The 20,375-nt window shown below is 38.4% G+C and overlaps 1 protein-coding gene across 1 annotated transcript; it reads right to left on the minus strand.

Moving 5' to 3' along the window:
- Window positions 1-11,473: 11,473 nt before the first annotated feature.
- On the minus strand, window positions 11,474-15,539 carry LOC142095375 (keratin, type I cytoskeletal 14-like). Its single transcript, XM_075178327.1, has 6 exons — window positions 15,369-15,539; window positions 15,163-15,245; window positions 14,889-15,045; window positions 13,075-13,236; window positions 11,950-12,075; window positions 11,474-11,710 (listed from the first exon to the last, which is right to left on the minus strand). Exons 1-6 carry the CDS (start codon window positions 15,537-15,539, stop codon window positions 11,474-11,476), a joined length of 936 nt encoding a protein of 311 aa, XP_075034428.1.
- Window positions 15,540-20,375: the final 4,836 nt, after the last annotated feature.

Here is a 20,375-nt window from a genome sequence, read left to right on the forward strand (position 1 = left end):
TGTATAATTGCACTAAAAAAAATTATTTATATATTGATAATGTTGAAACAAAATTCCTAATTTATTACTTCTTTTGTTACATCTTGAATCACATTGCATATTGAAGTTCTTGTGGTATAACTTCCCTACACTACTGCTACTTATCTACTGCTGTAGTAAAACCTTACACTACAGGCAAAGATATTAAACCCATGAGTTTATGCAGTTTTAGCCCTGTGTCCCTTGTTTTATTCAAACAGTACTGGGGGGGACCTTTGCCTCTCATACTACTGGGCCTGTTGATAATCAATGAAAACTCTGGCAATGTATTGCGTGGCTAATTTTCTAATTGTTGTAGTAGGGGTGCAGGCCACATTTATATGTCAGCTACCTCATTTATTTATTTATTTAGAGGAATCAAATTAGGTAATTCCTTACAATTGGGTATCTACTTGTGTAAATATCTACTGATGCCTCTGTCCTTCTTATGACTATTGTTACTGTCTCTTCATTTTCCTTAATGCCTGTAGAAAGTTTCAAATGCAGTGTGCATGCAGCATTTCAACATTTTTAGCTCTTACACTTTACACTAATTTTTTTTGTTATTTAATTTATCCAATGGGCTTCCTTCAGTTGGTGGCATGGCAGATGAAATTTTTCTTGCAGCCGCTGCAATGTTCTACAAACGGTCAATGAATGTTGAAAATGCCCAGAAAAAACCTTCTAACAAAAACACACTTTTAAAATATAGATTTCTCTGACTCACCCTTCCAAAATATCAAAGTATTGAAAAATAGAAAAGATTAGACTATATAGAGTTTTTAGGGATGAATCTGCTGAATCTCGCATGCAAACACCCAGTTTTTGTCTAAATTATTTCAGTTGTCACTGCCCTAATGAAAAGACTACTTTTCACTAGAAAAACTTTCAAGTTTATAAGAGAGAAATCTGTTTTTCTTGGGGGGGATTTAGCGGGCAGAAGTCTGACAGGGTCATGAGTTCAATTCCCGACCATAGCCTTCTGTGAGAAGTTTGTATGTTTTCCCCTTGTTTGCGTGGGTTTCCTCCGGGTGCTCAGGTTTCCTCCCATACTCCAAAAACATACTGGTTGCTTAATTGGCTGCTAAAAAATTGTTCCTAGTGTGAAATAGGGAATTCAGACTGTAAGCCCCAATGGGGCAGGGACTGATGTGAGTGAGTTCTCTGTATAGCACTGCGGAATTAGTGGCGCTTTTTAAATAATTGGTAATAATAATATACCAGTTAGTTACATTTACAACAACCAGTAGCGACTAGTTTATGTAAAGTGTATTTAAGTTAAAAATTAAAAGCAGTTATCTAGAGAACTTCTTTACAATATGTCCGGATTCTACTACTTTCTATGTCCCTCTATGTCACGGCTCGCTGTTACTCGGATCCCCAACGTCAGATTTCATGGAATTCAAGCTGCTCATCATATATATATATATATATATATATATATATATAGTGCAGTTAGAGCGCTGTGATTTCATATAGTAACAGCCACACTAATGAATTAATTACAGAGCTAGAGGAGTCAATCTGCAATCAGTCAATCAAAAGTGGATCAGCCCCCCAGGCCGCTCAGTCTAGCCCCTGTTAGGGCCAATATTACCCATATATAACCAGGCGGCCGCATCACATGACAGGCGATGCGGCCACGTCAGCGCACAGGCGGACGTCAATGACGCAGCCGCATTGCGTGTCATGTGATGCGGTCTCCTGTGCTTCCCTGATAAGTAGTGAAGCTGATTTTTATCATCATTGTGTCTCATTGCACCAGCCCCACAAGACATACCACCTGAGAGGTGTATATACATCTGTATCCAACATTTACATTGATTAACAATTGTCAAGACACTATTCTTTCTTATTTTTATGGCACTTCATTATACTATTATATCGTGTACAAATAGGATAATGCAACTTTAGCATTTACTCTAGCAAACCAGATCCCTATGCTTTCTCTATGTTATTCTGGGGCATAAGTATAATAAGTATAATAAGTAATGCAGTAAGCTGAGAGCTTTTAAAATTATGCGCTGGATCTCTGAATGAGCACTTACCATTAGGAGTTAAGTTTTCTGATGTTTACATTAAGCCAGCCAATAAGATGTCCCTGGGAGGTTTTGTTTACTTAGTACAAGTGCAGGGAGCAAGGAATGCTGGGTCTTTCTATTCCTGATCATGGCTCATAAGAAGCCTCTCCATAACAGGCTTGTATCTGGTGATATCTTTATCTCTGTCAGCTGTATTTCATTGCTTCTGTTAGCTGTTACCTTACTGTCTGCCACTGTCTGTTTGATCCTTCTGCTGCTGACTTGCCTTTTTTTGTTATTCTCCATCCGTTTTCTCCCTTTTATATATATTTGTTTGGGACAGTGTAAGGTCTAATACAGACAAATAAGCAGCACATTTTAACCTGAGTCCAATATTACTAATTATCATATAATGCTTCATGGAATCTGAAAATCCATAATCAATTGTCTTTCCTCTCTGCAATACAGCTGTGCTGTGGGATGTTAAAAATAAAAAAATATATGTGATTATTATCACTGATTCACTACTGTATGCCCCAGCAGTCTGTTTATCTTAGCAATTTATATTTTCAGAACCTGGCTTGTCCGATATTCCTTTTCCTTCCCCGTTTTCATAACTCACATTTTCTCAAAATGTCCCATACCCGCTGCACCAGCAATCCCCCTGCCCGGATCACTTAGGGCTCCCACGGTCGTACCGGGAGTGGTCACCTGGTCAGGCCCTTATCCCTCCTGCCTGCGGCCATCTTACCTGTCACCAGGGAAAACACAGTAAAAACCCAAGCTTTGGTGCATGCTATCAGAGACACAGCTAATATGCAAAGGTGTGACATACGATCCAATTCTCCTCACAGTTCAACAGAACCAGAGGTTCCAGTTTAGAGTTCCCAGGTGCTGACTTTTATACCACCACCCCACTCTTGCTAGTGCATGCTACGGTGCCCAGAGTCTGCCCCACCCTCAGGCCCGTGGACTGGCAAAGATAAAGAGTGCACTTTGGACCTCGCAGAAATTGCAACACAGCGAGTTTCCAGTTGCAAATCCTACAAAGCATTTGGCGCAGAGCGTCCTGTTACCGATTTGTCGGTCTTTAATGTTTCTACTTTTGTCAGTATCACAGGCGCAGCAAGGGCCAGATGTAAGGGAGCGATGGGACGTATGAATGACAGCGCCTCTCCGGTGAGTAAAGCGCCTCTCTGGTGAGTATAATGCACCTTCTATATGTTCCTACGCTACACATTTTATGTCATGTTTAAATACTATTACCTACTCTTTTGATTCTGCCAGGGTCCTTATGCATAGGTGAGTTTATGCTACATTCAAATTTTGGCTGAATAATAGCAAGTCTGAATTAGGTGCACCGCTGTACACCTGTGGTACAGGGTTTGTTGTAGCTGACAACCCTAAGGGTGGTGCATCATGAGTCCCTCCGCAATAGCAGCCAATTTTTTAATTTTTATAAACAACTGAAGCCCATGGCAGGTTAACACAGGTTTCGTTATCTCCATAACTGGGAAGTGAACTTTTATCATTAGGAGGGATAAGATGCAGGTTTACGGACAAATAACGAATAGTTTTGATATTGTTATAAACAGAATTTCTCATTCATGATTATCCTGTTGACTATAACATGTTTTTCCTTTCATCATAGGCATAGCTTACAAACATCTGTGTAACTACCTTCATACAATGTTAATCATTAATTTGAACGCCATCCTATTTAGCGGATTTGAAAGTTTAAGATAGGTCCACATTCGGTCAGGTGTAATGGTGAGTTGCCTGGGATTTGTGTGATACACGTTTAGTGCCCCCTCGCTGTTGGCTTTCAGTTTTTCCCTGGCGCAGCATATAATGTGATCGCTGTGCCTGTTAGTCCCTGGGATCCTGCCTTTAGGTGTCTATGCTGATGGTGCGCTATTTTGGTATTCAACATGGCTTAATTTGTTATTGTAGTTTGGGGTTAAAAAGCAGACACTGCTTGGGAAGTATGATGTTGATACCCCCACCCATGTTATTACTTGAGGTCCTGGACCCTATGTCCAATGAGCCATCCGTGGTGGTTTTGCAATGCCTCTATGTTTATCTTAATACCCCGAGGGTCTTACACAATTTAAAGTTAGTGGCTGGTAGAGTTTTTAAATTGCCCATTGTGTAACCGCTACCTGCACACACCAGTATTCTGACTATTATAGTTGCTATTGTCTGTCACTAAGATGTATCATTAACTCATATTTGGGGGAGAATACAATATAGCCCCTTTAATGAGCTCTCCTGTGCCTGTCCCCTCCCCCATTTGGCCTAGCCTACTTACCTGTTTTGTCCATTCTTTAACTTGTGTCACACAGTCTATGGACTCGTGGTTTACAACAATTTTGCATTTCAGCGTTTATGCTTTCTTCATTCAGTAATTACTGTGGGTATTACCTCCGACATGAGTACCCATCGTTATTTGTAGTTTGAGGACATTGTGTGTAGTACTATTGGACGAAGTGTAGCATCGTGGTATGCCTAAGTACAGTCCCTTCCTCACCAAACTTTACACTTGTTGATAATTTGGACATGTTTTAACTCTTAGCATTGGCTGCTTGCATTAGTTGTACATACCATCTCTCAGACTCTTTTATGTTTTATACATTATACACCGCTTTTTACTCACAAGCCCTTTAATACTGAGTATATATTATACCAATATTCTGGACGTTGGTGCCACAATGAAATCATAGAGGCTTACCCTGTATGTCCCGTCACGCCATGTACGTACTTTGTTGACACACAGTCTTATGTTCCAATGGGATGACATTTATATTTTACAGCCTAGCGCTACAGGCGGCTATAAATTAGAGATGCTCACTGACCCCCATGTTTTGGTTTTGGTTTTGGATTTGGATTACCGTCGTGTTTTGGTTTTGGTTTTGCCAAACCGCCCTTGCGCCCTCCACTTGTAGTTGAATAGAAAAAAAGCAGTCTGCATAGACTGTAGAATTAGAATATAAAAATAAATGGACCAAGGTAGTTTGGTATCTGTCTGCATCAGACCCCCTCTCCACTAGGAGTAAAATAGAAAACTATTCAGCCATTATAGACTCTAGAATATAAATAGAAATTGAGAAAGGCAATTTGGTATCTGTCTGCATCATAATCATCAACATCATCATTAGTGCCCTCGTCGCCTACACAAATCTCCCCCTCATCCTCTTCTAACTCCAAAACGGCATCCTCAATTGGTGTATCACCGGCTACACTCGGGCTGTTAAGGCACACATCAGCAGAACTGCTGAAAGGACCCTTCTTTATGGGTACACTGTCACTAACAGAATGCTCACGATTAGACATACCACTGGTGGATGGACTCTCCCCAGGGATTGGTGTCATTTTGATTCAGAGCATACATTATCCTCTAATGCCTTACTGTTTTCTTGCAGCTTGGTTTTGTACCATTTTGGTAATGGGTGTTAGTATCCATGACTGCACATGCAGACCAGACCATATGGCCGTTTGCTTTGGCATGGAGTCAGGTTTCAATGGTGCTCCATATTTTATATTCTTCCCTGAATAGGTTACAGGTGGGAGCAAATCTTTCTCCAGCAACCGATATTATAGTCTTAGCTTAAATCAGGAACTCAGAACCCTTTCACTTAGGATTGGGGTAGCTACAGCTGCGGCTTGAATTCATGTAGTATTTGGCCATTATCGACTTGGTCCTGAATCAATATGACACCTTCACTTATGTTAGAACAGCTACAGCCACAAATTACAATGGGTTTTCCGTTTCAGTTTTAAGTATTTTCCATTATGGTAGCTAGATGCCTCTTGGCCGCACTACTTACTTGGCACATGATGGTTGTGATTAAACAGTTGGCTTGTTCATTTCTGAGTTCCAGACGGATCAGTTGGGTAAAGGTCATTCGGTTCAAATGTTAAAGGGTCCGACCCCGCTGGACGGAGCCCTGGGTGATCCTCACCGAAGTGGCAATGATAACCGTATTGCTTTATAAGCCATCCTCAAACGTGCCTTTGAGCACGGGGGTTTAGACCCGCCCCTTATGGCACCCAATCCTTTTGGTTTGGGGTGGCTACTGCTGCAGTCGACAGAGGCCCTCTCGTCTCAGCTATACAGGCGTTAGGCTGTTTGGAAGTCAGGAGAACATATTTGGCCTCAACTGTAGTTGTCTTAAGCCAGTTTCATTCTGCCCCCTCTTCCCCCTCAGTAACCTAGGGCATTGCTGCTTGTCACTTTTAGCGAGGGCAGGAAGGAATCTTTTCCCGTTTCCGTAGGACACAAATCTGATTGGCTATTGGCCTCTAGGGTTTTTGGGTTTTTTTGTCCTTCATATGGGTTACCGCTCTCTTTCCCTCTCCCTAACAGCAAATTATTATTCGCCTGCTCATGTGGCGGCGGTTTTAACTTTATGGTAAAGCGACCTAGGTGTGGGTCTGGTTTTAATTATTAGTTTGAGGTAATTTGTTTGCACACTGCCCCTCTGCCTTTGGCACCGTGGTGCACAATATGGTAAAGCTGGCTTCGTGCTGTTAAGAAACTGCTTGGTTTGGTGACCACTGACATCCTGACTGGTTATGACCTCTGTGGTGCGCAGAGTTAGTGAATAAAAGCTGTTTCCCTAGGATACAGGCCTGATTGGCTATTGGCCTCCAGGGTTTGCGGTTTCTTGACCTTCATATGGGTTACCACCCCTTACCTTCCCCTGATATATTACTTGCCTGCTAGTGTGGCAGCAGGTTTTTCACATTAAGATAAAGCGACCTTTAGTGCGGGGTTTGCTTCATTTATAGTCCTTGAAGTGCATATTTGATTAGTTATGCATCGTCTTATGGCATTTACATCATCGGCTGGAGCTTAAGCTAGTGCATTTTTGTAAGGAATTTTTAACTTGTAGTTGACCCCTGACATCCTTACTGGAGAGGACCTTTTGTTGTGCAGTAGTATTGAGCGCTAATTAGGTTGGTAATGGATTGCATAATCGTTCATACTAAGTCCGGAGCTAATGTAGCATGTTTCTGTCACAGGTTCTCCCGACAGAAAGATCCTTTTATGGATCATCGGCCCTTCCTACATAATCGGCGTGGGCATTCACCCACTAGCCATTGATATGTCACCATCTCCATGTCCAGTAGATATGAAGTGGGTGGGGAAGCACGGCCTTAGATGGCCTAATCTCATGCCCTTGCTAGAGGCTGAAATACGTAATTCCGCCGTTCCTGACATTTTGGTGGTGCATGCAGGAGGTAATGATGTGGGTAGTCTGAAATCATTGGCCGTAATCACGGCTTTACAGGAGGATTTAAAAGTCATGCGTATACGCTGGCCGGATCTGAAATTATGCTGGTCACACATATTTCCTCAAATTTCATGGAGATTTTTTATTCCCCCCCCCCCCATTTTTACATAAGGTACTTTCGAGAAAAAAACAAAACAGTACCACAGGTAAATTTATCACTAGGAGGCATGGTAATACCACATCCGTCCATCAGTTCCCAGGCGGTTAGGGGGAGTGGGTTCATCTGTGAAATAAAACATTTTGGTAGACATCTTATTTCATTTATTTGGTGCTTTGTCACACCCAAGCACACTAAAAATCCAGTACTGTAGTCATTGAACACATAAGAAATAATTTTCTTAAAATATTCCCCAATAATTCATTCATCAGGAATGGCAGCAATAGATTCATCATCCTTCCTCCTTTAATTCCAAACATAAAATATTTTACAGGCATTAACATAGGTGAACTAGAATTATCAGTATTTTGGGGGGAAAGATGAAAAAGTTGAAATTAAGTTAAGAAATTTTGTACACCTTTGGCTATAATGTATGTTGCCATATTACACACTGGCACTTACAAAATTGCATGTAATACCATGCAAATCACAGATAAATTACTGCATGCACTCATTCAGAAAACTACATCGCCCAGAATGCCTCTGAGAAATTCATTGCAAATTGAATCAGCCATTTTGTAGTGGACAAACGGCAAACATCAGCTCCAGGCTGTTCACTACAGCCCCAGACTGGACTAGAAGCATGAAGAGACAGTTTGACGTTGCAGCAAGCTGCAAAAACCCAACATAAAACTGTCATGTTGGCACCAGAATGTACTGGAAGGAGATTATTGGGAAGAAGGAGAGGAACCAAAAAATTACTGATGGCAGCTAGTGGGTTGTTGCTGCTTGCTGTGAGTTGCACTGTGTGATTGCTGCCTGTGATAATGAAGGATCTTCCCACAAGGAGCCATTGAGTGTTGTTGCTGGATTGTTGTCCTGAGGCATGTTTACAGATAAAATTCCAGATTTAAAAACCATCCCAGCAGGAAGCATTTTTGGAGTAAAGGAAAAGACCCAACTTGCAACAAGTCCCTCTATCTCACCCTGAATGCTATTTACAGAGCAGAGCACCGTAGCTAACCGCCTACCTACATGCTGTCTGTTCCAAAATGGGACTGAAGAAAGGGAGGAAGGACTTAGATATATTTCTTGGGCTTGCTTTGCAAAAAAAAAGTCAGAAATGAAGTTTCGCTTAGTTTTGAAATCCAGGCTTGGCTGGAAAAACTGAGTTTTCCGCTCAGTGTTACTTGGATCTCCAATGTCAGATTTCATCGAATTCGAACTGCTCATCTCTAATATATATATATATATATATATATTAGAGATGCTCGGGCTCGGAGGGTTAGCAGTGTTCTTGTCACTTGACAAAAATTGACTGAAAATGAGTGGAAATTAATGTTATTGAGGTTAATAATAATGTAGGAACAAAAAAAAGAGCCAAAATAATAGGGATCCATAACCAAAACATGAAGTTAATCCAGATCAAAAGCATGCAAGCAGAGTAAAACATTAGTGCAGTAATACACTTAGATTATAGATATACAGGTTGAAGACATTTGTGTGACAAACAATAGTTTAAAGTTTGGTTTCATTTACATTGTTTGAAATGTCTTTTCCCACAGCACACTGACAAGGGTGTGCCTGAAATCAGACCAAACAGAGCAGCTGATGGAAGTTCCCTCTTAAAGGGAAGGTGGGAGTGTCACCTGCCCATCAAGCTAGGTCTGTGGGAGGAGTGTCATGTATAAAAGTCTTTCTCTTTCACTGGACCGAAAGAGTAATGCTGGGGAAGTTCTCTGGTCTTTGTCTACTTAGTGGTTAGGGTCTCCAGCAGCTGTTTGGTGTAAAGTACCTTTATCATCCTAACTAAGTAAAAAAAAAAACAGAAGTTGTTTGCATGTGTTGCAACAGAAGTGTGCTCTTTCCACTATATATATATATATATATATATATACACATACACACACACACACACACATATACACTTTTGTTTCACAATTTGTAGTCTCTGTGTGCACTGATTCACTGCTCAAGGATATTTTCCTTTTATCAGGAATAAGTGTCTACAAGTTGTCTTAACCATTTTTACAACACATCTAGACAGTTCTAGGAGGATTTTTTTTTTTTTTTTTTTCAACAGGTGCATGTACCACTCAGATTTCAGACATTCAGACATACTAAACACTAGTAAGTATTCCCATAGCTCACTGCTAAAACCCTTTTTCCTATGCAGGATTTAAAATGCTGCTTTTCTCAAATAACTTGATAAATAAACTGTTTCTTTGCTATTAATTCCACATGATAACCATTTGCATGAAAGAGGACAAGACTTTAATGAAAATAAAACAGATGACATGAGGAAGAACAAGAACCAAATTCACTTAAATATGTCAAACAACAATAGCATAAGACATAAAGGGCGTGATTCATTAATGATTCATTTGCTATATGACAAAACAAACAGTATTGAACTTATGTGCAAAATAGAAAACTAATTTGCACCCTTTGCATTGTAACATGGTTTTCTCCTGGAGACTACTTACTCAATTTATACTTAACTTTCCTTAACATCATAATGTGTGCTAAACTGAGTGATAACAGTTTGTGACGTCTAAATAGTATGTCATATTCTCTCTACATATATTCTCTATAGATGGATCTCAAGGAGAATTCTATGATGAGTAAGCCATTCTGTGTATACGATTTATAATAACAGAAAAGCAAATCAATTGCACAGTATATTGTATGGTGATGACCACAAACTTCTAAACATTTAAGTGATTAAACTGGTGTATAAATTACATTTTTCACATTGATGTTGGATCTGCCAGGCAATTTGCAAGTGAACAAATACCGCAGTTCCTAAGAATCTAGTTTTTCTGTAATTAAATATATTTAGAATCTCTAGAAATACATATGTCTCTAGAATTAAAATAAACCTCTTCAGTTAAGCTTTAAACACATATTTACTACCGATTAGGCCAAACTGCACGTAATGTTAATGTTGTCTACTGAGTATGGTGTCCAGTGTATCTCTGTCATGTCCTACGTCAATTAAGAAGTTTTTCAGGAATGCTGTATAAGGGAGAGGTGTAGGAATACATTAAGGATCAGCCTGGAGAATGGAGAGATATGTCTTCCACAGAGTTTCTCCTGAAGATACAATTGATCATTAGCATGTGCTGTGATATACATGACTTCTCACATGATGAGTCTTCAGTGCATGATGAGATCCTGGAAATGGAAGAGAAGATGTGAAGGGTATTATAGTCTAGTGGTGATATAAGGCACACAGTGTCATGCTTGAGTTTGTCAAAAAACTTTATATGTAGGGTATATATTAACCATATGATGGCAGCAATAATTCAGGTTAATCGGTAATCAGATAGATTTATTTTTTCTAGTGGCAAAAATGTTTTAATGTGAACCCTGAAATGGAGATGGTCAAGATGTCTGCTTACTCTCATGAATTGTTTAAGACATCAAAGATCTTAAACAATTAGACTTTTAGAGGGAAAATGTAAACTTTGAAATGTACCAAGAGAGTGGTACTGAGTTGTTACTAGAATGGACTATGAAATAACAGCATTCTGTACATGTTCCCACCAGACACCACAGTCCTGCAAATGGTCAAACAAAGAATTTTCATGAGGGCAATTCCAGGAAGTGGTGTGCCCCTTCTTTATGTGCTTGTTGCACAAATAGTTGCATTTTTGCAAATAGTCTAGAGAAGGCTAGTGTGTTAGTAAATGAGTCTAGATAATTACTGGCTTGTAGGTCACTATAGTTATCAAAATTGTTCTATTTACCTTTGGCTACTGAAAAATGCTCTCCAGATGTCCTGAAAAAGTAAAAAAAAGTATATAATAAATTCAATGTAAGAGAAGAAACCAGATTCAGAAAAAGGACAGTTATAAACGAATAAGATAAATCTGTTCCATATTTTTCTGAATTGCTGTAATTTAAATTATTATTCTGCATATTTTAATCTACTACTGATATACATTTCTTTATAGAATGAGCACTGTCTACTGAGAAGAATCTGCCAAAAACATTAATATTTTTATTTATATTCAACCATTTTAATTCCTGATTTTCTACTTAAACACATACTGTATATCATGTCCATCAAGAAGGCGTTTGTAAGTGGCGATCTCCATCTCCAGGTGGGTCTTCTGGTCCATGAGGATTTTGTACTCATGGTTTTGACGTTCTAGATCAGATCGGATCTGTGTCAGCTGAGACTCCACGTTGTTGATTAAACTTTGTAATTGGCCCAATTGGGACCCAAATGTAGCTTCTGTCTCTGCTAAAGTACCCTCCAGAGCAGATTTCTAGATCAATATAAAACAAGTATTATTGAAAAAAAAATGACTGAATAAAAACACAAGATAAAAAAAATATTTGATTTCAACAATTCATCCTTTTTCTTTGTAATCCTGTCCTGTGTGTTACTAAAGTATTGTGCTGTAATTATTTAACTTTATAAATGACAGTATTTGTAGAATATTAATCTTTTCACTTGTGTATCTCATGATTATAGATATAATTGAATGCTAGAATAAAGACTTGCCATGCTCATCTGGTTCTGCAGTTCAATCTCCAATGTTTGGATGCTGCGTCTCAGATCAATGACTTCGGTTTGCACAGACTGCAGTTGCTCAGAGCCAGATGTGACCTCGCGATTCAGTTCTTCACTCTACATGGATGTAAAACATGACTAGTGATTTTGAGACAGGAAAACAGATACATTTGTATGAGAATACAATTAGTTCTCACTTGGGAGATTTGTTGTGCTGCTTGCCTCTAACCATAAAAGGGGAGTGGCTTAATGGGAGAGTTGGTGGGGTTTTGAACAAATATGGACATATGTAGGTGGGGTCTGGGTCTATCTGTGCAGAGATTGGACAGGACAGGGGTGGGTTATTTTGTCCCTCTTTCGGGATTCTGAATGTTGGAAACTATGCACCCTCACAACCTGTAAATGCGGTAATACAGAGCAATAAACATCAATATGGCTTCTGCACTTGCAAAAATGCACTATCCTATAAAAAACAGTATATAATATACATAAACTGCTACAAACTAGTATGTGACGGAAGAGCTCTTCATATATTATGGGTCTTCTAGTGGCTATTGTGTCACTCAATTGCTTTTGTCACACAATGTCACACTATTTCCTCACCTACTTTATATTTCTGTCTATTAGTATCTAAATGTTGAGATATTCATATAGAAGTGGAAAATTTACTAACCACACTATTTAAATCAAGTAGCACACTAAAGGTACACAGTATGTTTTGTGGAACTTTCTCTGTCTTCTTCATATTAGGCTTGTGTTCTACTACAGCTTGGTGCCAATACACAGCTGTATGTCACTTCCTATCTTAAATATAATTCCGAATGTATTTTAGATCCTTAGTGATAAATATGTATCACTGTGGAAATAATATTATATACTAACCCTGAGAATAAATGTTTTGACATCCAGCACATAACTTTTTGCAGTGAATTGCACATTTCTGGAAATCTGTCAATGAGAGCTGTAGCTATGTAAATTTGTACATTATGTCTTGCATATATTATGTATGCAAGACATAATGTTGCAGCAACCACTTAACCAGGTAAATGTCATAGGCTATATCTGTAGAAAATGTAATAAGCTAATTCAATTTCATTCATAGAGTAAACAACTTACCCTTTGGCGGAACATTGTCTCCACCTCTCTTAGGTTCCTCTCCATCATGCCCTCATATTGTTCTCGAATCTCAGCCAATGTTCTATTCAGATCTACAGATGGAGCAGCATCTACTTCTACACTGATTCTGGCGCCCAGCTGAGCTCGCAGAGAGTTTGCTTCCTGGAAATAAAGAAATTGTAAAGTAGATGCTCTAAATATACTGCTACAATTGAAGTTAAAAGTGGCATATAGACATTAGAGGAAGAATAAAGAAGAACTATCACAGTTTTACAATAAATAATATAATTAATAATGAAAAAATGTTTTTTTCATTTCAGTAATTATTTAATATCACAAATGGCAATAAATATAAACTTGATATTGTGATAATCTCTTATTCTAATCCAGTTTATAAAATCAGACCCCGTCAGCTGGTTAGTCAACATGGGCAGTACGGTGACTTAGTGGTTAGCACTTCTGCCTCACAGCAATGGGGTCATGAGTTCAATTCCCGACCATGGCCTTATCTGTGTGGAGTTTGTATGTTCTCCCTGTGTTTGCGTGGGTTTCCTCTGGGTGCTCCGGTTTCCTCCCACACTCCAAAAGCATACTGGTAGGTTAATTGGCTGCTATCAAATTGACCCTAGTCTGTCTGTCTATCTGTGTGTGTGTTAGGGAATTTAGACTGTGAGCACTAATGGGGCAGGGACCGATGTGAGTGAATTCTCTGTACATCGCTGCGGAATTAGTGGCGCTATAAAATAAATAAATGATGATGATGATAATAAAGTGGAAAAACTAGAAGCATAGATTTTAAAAGATGATGAAAGGAACTCAGAATCCAATAAATGAAAATATATCCAACTCAACCCAGCATGGGGAAAAATCTGAACCTTTACCATATAATGTATCAAATTGTTTTAATTTCCCTTGACCTCCTTTATTATCCTTGTCTACAGTTGCTGTTACATTCTCCAAAATATTTTGGGCTCTATGTATTAAAACAAATACACAGAAAAGAACAGAGCATTCTGACTCTTTTCTCCATACTCCACTCTGTACAGCTGCTTTGCTCGGTCATCAGTGGGGGAAGTGGTTGGAGTGGAGTCAGGGTAGAGCTAAGTTGTGCATGTGCAGTAATGATAATAATCCTTAACGTGTTGTCTGTGTCACCACTCCCCTCCTTCATGCACTGAAAACCAGCATCACTTCTAATGTGGTGGAGGTCAGCTCTTCTCTGATTTAGAGCAGTACTGTAGTATATGTAATGCAATTCTGCTCCAAAAAAAATAGAACAATAAGGCTCTATGTACTTTAATTTATAATAATGTCTCATTTTCTGCAATGGTTTATATATAATTGTAAATATAGGCCTTTAATGAGAATTGTTATGCGAGAAAAATACTCCCCTACACGTAACTAGTACAACCACAGTGTTCCCATGATTGGAGCCCCTCTAACTCATACTTGCAAGTGAGTATTTTTCACAATCTGAACTAATTGGGCAGTGAGAGTTTCATTACATAAATATTTTAATTCCATGGTATAATCTTAATGTCTTCATGACCACATACATAGAAGAATACAAATTAACATTTGGTGGGTTTTTATGATGGTATAAATATATTTTACTGTGCAATAGATAACACCCCATGTTAAAATTTTACAAACATCAAGGAATAATATTTCAGTTCACCTTAAGACCTCTACACAATAACTTCAGATTCGTTGTTTTATTTTTCCTCTTTTGCTTTTGCTATCTATGTTTGAAGCAGGCTTTGAGCAGTAAAAATGATTTGTCTGTAATTTATCCAATATTAGAACAGTTTTACCTGCTCATGGTTCCTCTTCATTTGCTGCAGTTCTTGCTGAAGATTTTGAACCTGAACCTCCAGGTCACATCTTTCCCGATTCAGTTCTTCCAGGAGTATACGGAAGCCATTCACATCGCCCTCAACGCTGTTAGTAAGTTTGCGTTCAATATCATATCTTATTGCAAAGCAGAATACCAAAATAACATTTACTATGACTTCCACCTTTGATGTGAAATATGACAGAATTTCCATAGGTTTCTGTTAAAGGACATCATGATGTTAAAACACCTACTTGTTTCTGAAGTCATCTGCTGCCAGGCGTGCATTTTTTACCTGTAGTACAAGCCGGGCATTTTCCACAGTGGTTGCAGAAGTCTGGGGAACATAGGCAACAGTTAGACAGTTCACAATAAAGACATACAGTATATTACATCACTATACATTAGTCAATATATTTCTTTTGTAGACCATGTAGATCATTCCATCCAATCCTTTTACCTGGCTTTGAAGCTCCTGAATGGTTCTGAAGTAGCCACTGAAATCAGGGAATGCACTTGGCTGATTTCTCTCATACCAGTCACGGATATTCCTCTCCAGTTGGGAATTTTCTTCCTCTAGAAAGCGAACCTTATCTAAGTAGGATGCCAAGCGATGATTTAAATGCTGCATGGTTTCCTTCTCATTGACATTGAAAAGACCATGACTGCTAAAATTACTTCTATGGCTATGATGACCACCATGAGTGCTTGCATGATCACAGGAAGCATGATTGGAGATGGAGATTCCTTTGCCTCCTGACCCCCCATGTACACTTGGGGCTCTGTAATGGCTTCCATGATGGAGTTTATGGGAAACTCCATGGTGTGACATGTTGAACCCTTTATGGTGAGAAATTTGGGAACCTCCATAGTGTACTTTTTTGGATCCTCCATGGTGAGTAATATGGGAACCTCTATGATGGACCTTTTGGGACCCTTCATGATGGATCTTGTTGGATCCTCCAAAATGGACACCATGACTTGAGATCCTAGGTAAATGGGAACTGACTTGACAGCTCGAATGTTGTGATCCAGTGGAAGAACGAAGGCTGTGGCTCATGATGACTGAATGTCAGGATTTACAGAAGATAGCTTAAAACTGTATCTGGCTTCTGAGTGTCCTCCATCTATTCTGTTCTTTATATAGTGAATACTGGGAGTGTTGCAGAAATGTAATTGCTATTGCTGGTATTCACATGTATCTGGCTTGTTGTGTATCTGTAGTTTATATGCTTTATTTTAGCATTTTCCATTAAATATTTTGTGAGTTTCTTTTAAAGCATCAGAAGGTTTTACAGGTGCTTAAACATAATTTATTCTCTCTCTCCACCCTTACAATATAACCTTGGAAGTCAAATTAGTAGAAGCTTCCATGCACACATAAAATAAAGTGTTCAAAAGGTTGATGTCATAATATCATATAATGCAATCAATGTAATGCAAACAATAATCATTCTATGTGAAGATGACTAAATTTTGAAGTACTCGACTTTCTTGACTAAGACACAAGTGATTAGTGGAGCTGTATGCAGGCCATATTGAAAGATTTTTTCCAAAGCCAGAATGAGAACTTCCAGATATACTGTGGCCTCTAGGAAGTATGATATAGCTAGACAGTTTGGAAGAGTTGTGTAGCCAGTTTGGACAAAGAGCAGTTAGAATTTTTGCCAGTTGGTTAAGGCTAGACTTTAAGTTTCCATAAATAAAAACAAAGTAGATAATCAAGTGCTAGATTATAGAGAAAATGATATGGCTTGGATGGATTGCTATGTCAGATAGGCATTGGGTATGGCATGTGGTTACAAAATATCGATATGAAAACAGGAGGGGTTTATTAACAATAAATAGTATTTAATCTAACAAAATATATAACTAAAATGGTAAAAACATAATAAAATAACACCATAAGGAACCACTTGTGCGTGAATCAGCAGTGGCTGAATGAGGATAAGAAATATATTCCAAAAATTAATAATTGAAAGGCTGTCCGTGTCATTGGCGGCAGCCAGTATACCATAGAATAGTCAATGCCTGATTAACATGGGACGATCGTTTCTTGCGACTAGTCCTTGGTGTTTGAAGTTCATTGCAAATTGGGTCGGCCATTTTGAAGTGGACAAGCTGCAAACTTCAGCCCCAGGCTGCTCACTAGAGCCCCAGACTGCGCTAGAAGCATGAAGAGACAGTTTGACATTGCAACAAGCTGCAAAAAGCTGACGGAAACTGTCATTTTGGCACCAAAATGTACTGGAAGGAGATTATTGGGAAGAAGGGGAGGAGCCAAAAATTTAATGATGGCAGCTAGTGGGTTGTTCCTGCTTGCTGTGAGTTATACTGTGTGATTGCTGCCTGGGATAATGAAGGATCTTCCCACAAGGAGCCATTGAGTGTTGTTGCTGGACTGTTGTCCTGAGGCATGTTTACAGCTAAAGTTCCAGATTTAAAAACCACCCCAGAAGGATGCATAGTTGGAGTAAAGGAAAAGACCCAGCTTGCCACTGCCCATCAGATGTCAGCAAGAATCTATAAATACAGATAATTGTATTGTTTATTTTGCTTTGCTATGTTCAAGTTATTAAAGTGAGACATCAAGCTGTGTTATTAAAAGCGCTGATCAGGACTGTAATATTGCTATTGACAGGTTATTTAAATTTTATCTGTAAGTTGACACATTGTGCAAGAGACAGAGAAAAATAATTTATCACAAGAATTTGTCTATATTGCATCAAAAGCTAGATTCTATTATGAAACTGCCTAAATGGTTGCATAAAAAGGATTTGCAAGTTGTTTAACTCTACAGTTACTGGGAGAGATCTGCTTATTCCAGTAACCAGGGGCCTGATTCATTAAGGATCTTAAATGATACTGCCTGTTTTTTTCATGTAGCACACACATATCAACTTTAAATTCCAGTGTACAAATAAAGCTATCAAGTATTTGTGTGCTACATGAAAAAACAGGCAGTATTTAAGTTATGTGCAAAACAGAACACTCATTTGCACCCCTTGCAATGTAACATGGTTTTGTCCAGGAGACTAAAATAAGAATCCTCTTCATTTAAGATCCTTAATGAATCAGGCCCCAGACTACTAAGTAAAGGTTGTGTTCCTTAAGATGGAAATCGTTTATTGTGCAGAATTAGTGTTTCCTGCAGAGACCTCAGGAGTCATGTATGTGTCAAGTCAATTACTGATTCTATTCTTTATAAGTAGATAAACTATTTGTGTCCATCTGAATCTTTGCTTTAACCTGTGGATTCCAATTTACCCCAGGGGTTATGTTTATTGTAAAGTGACCCTAGTCTACAGTCATTTCTTCGAAAACATCTAACCTAATAAATTTGCATTAATTCTTGATGCATCTTTACTGATTTTTGTGTGTTATAAGTATAATCTGTATAATTGCACTAAAAAAAATTATTTATATATTGATAATGTTGAAACAAAATTCCTAATTTATTATTTCTTTTGTTACATCTTGAATCACATTGCATTTTGAAGTTCTTGTGGTATAACTTCCCTACACTACTGCTACTTATCTACTGCTGTAGTAAAACCTTACACTACAGGCAAAGATATTAAACCAATGAGTTTATGCAGTTTTAGCCCTGTGTCCCTTGTTTTATTCAAACAGTACTGGGGGACCTTTGCCTCTCATACTACTGGGCCTGTTGATAATCAATGAAAACTCTGGCAATGTATTGCGTGGCTAATTTTCTAATTGTTGTAGTAGGGGTGCCAGCCACATTTATATGTCAGCTACCTCATTTATTTATTTAATTATTTATTTAGAGGAATCAAATTAGGTAATTCCTTACAATTGGGTATCTACTTGTGTAAATATCTACTGATGCCTCTGTCCTTCTTATGACTATTGTTACTGTCTCTTCATTTTCCTTAATGCCTGTAGAAAGTTTCAAATGCAGTGTGCATGCAGCATTTCAACATTTTTAGCTCTTACACTTTACACTAATTTTTTTTGTTATTTAATTTATCCAATGGGCTTCCTTCAGTTGGTGGCATGGCAGATGAAATTTTTCTTGCAGCCGCTGCAATGTTCTACAAACGGTCAATGAATGTTGAAAATGCCCAGAAAAAACCTTCTAACAAAAACACACTTTTAAAATATAGATTTCTCTGACTCACCCTTCCAAAATATCAAAGTATTGAAAAATAGAAAAGATTAGACTATATAGAGTTTTTAGGGATGAATCTGCTGAATCTCGCATGCAAACACCCAGTTTTTGTCTAAATTATTTCAGTTGTCACTGCCCTAATGAAAAGACTACTTTTCACTAGAAAAACTTTCAAGTTTATAAGAGAGAAATCTGTTTTTCTTGGGGGGGATTTAGCGGGCAGAAGTCTGACAGGGTCATGAGTTCAATTCCCGACCATAGCCTTCTGTGAGAAGTTTGTATGTTTTCCCCTTGTTTGCGTGGGTTTCCTCCGGGTGCTCAGGTTTCCTCCCATACTCCAAAAACATACTGGTAGGTTAATTGGCTGCTAAAATATTGTTCCTAGTGTGTAATAGGGAATTCAGACTGTAAGCCCCAATGGAGCAGGGACTGATGTGAGTGAGTTCTCTGTATAGCACTGCGGAATTAGTGGCGCTTTTTAAATAATTGGTAATAATAATATACCAGTTAGTTACATTTACAACAACCAGTAGCGACTAGTTTATGTAAAGTGTATTTAAGTTAAAAATTAAAAGCAGTTACCTAGAGAACTGCTTTACAATATGTCCGGATTCTACTACTTTCTATGTCCCTCTGTGTCACGGCTTGCTGTTACTCGGATCCCCAACGTCAGATTTCATGGAATTCAAGCTGCTCATCATATATATATATATATATATATATATATATATATATATATATATATACAAGTTAACCCGTGCATGATACTCATGCCTTCTAGTCAAATCAAGCTACTTAAAGTGTTAAAAAGGTTCTTGTCATGCATTTGGGCCATAGCCCAGGCCTCAACCACCAACCACTCCCCACTGTCACCCCCGGCAACCACCAACCACTCCCAACTGTCACTTCTCCTTCAAGAAATATATATATATATTTTTTAAATCTTTATAAACACTTTTAACAATTAACAAATTAAATTAACAAATTAAAAACATCTTAGTATACCAAATTTCAGCCCTTTCTGAATTTTTTTCCCCACACACACTAAGAATTTAGTAGGTCAGTGTATAACTCCGCCCAGCAGGTGGCGCTGCAGCTTGGTTTTATTTTTTTCACACACACACAGACAGACTAACACACGCCACTAGACATTTATATTATAGATACTTGTGCCTAAGGATGACAGGTACAATAGTAAACTTGTTATATTATGGACCTTATTTATTATTCTCAAAGAGACAATTTCTCACTGGATATTTTGTGTATACTAAAAGTATATTTATTAAATGAGGGAAAGCCCTTTAATAAATCAATAAGGCTGTTTTTCGCTTC

The sequence above is a fragment of the Mixophyes fleayi genome, chromosome 6, assembly GCF_038048845.1.
Source record: "Mixophyes fleayi isolate aMixFle1 chromosome 6, aMixFle1.hap1, whole genome shotgun sequence".
NCBI classification, from domain to species: Eukaryota; Metazoa; Chordata; class Amphibia; order Anura; family Limnodynastidae; genus Mixophyes; species Mixophyes fleayi.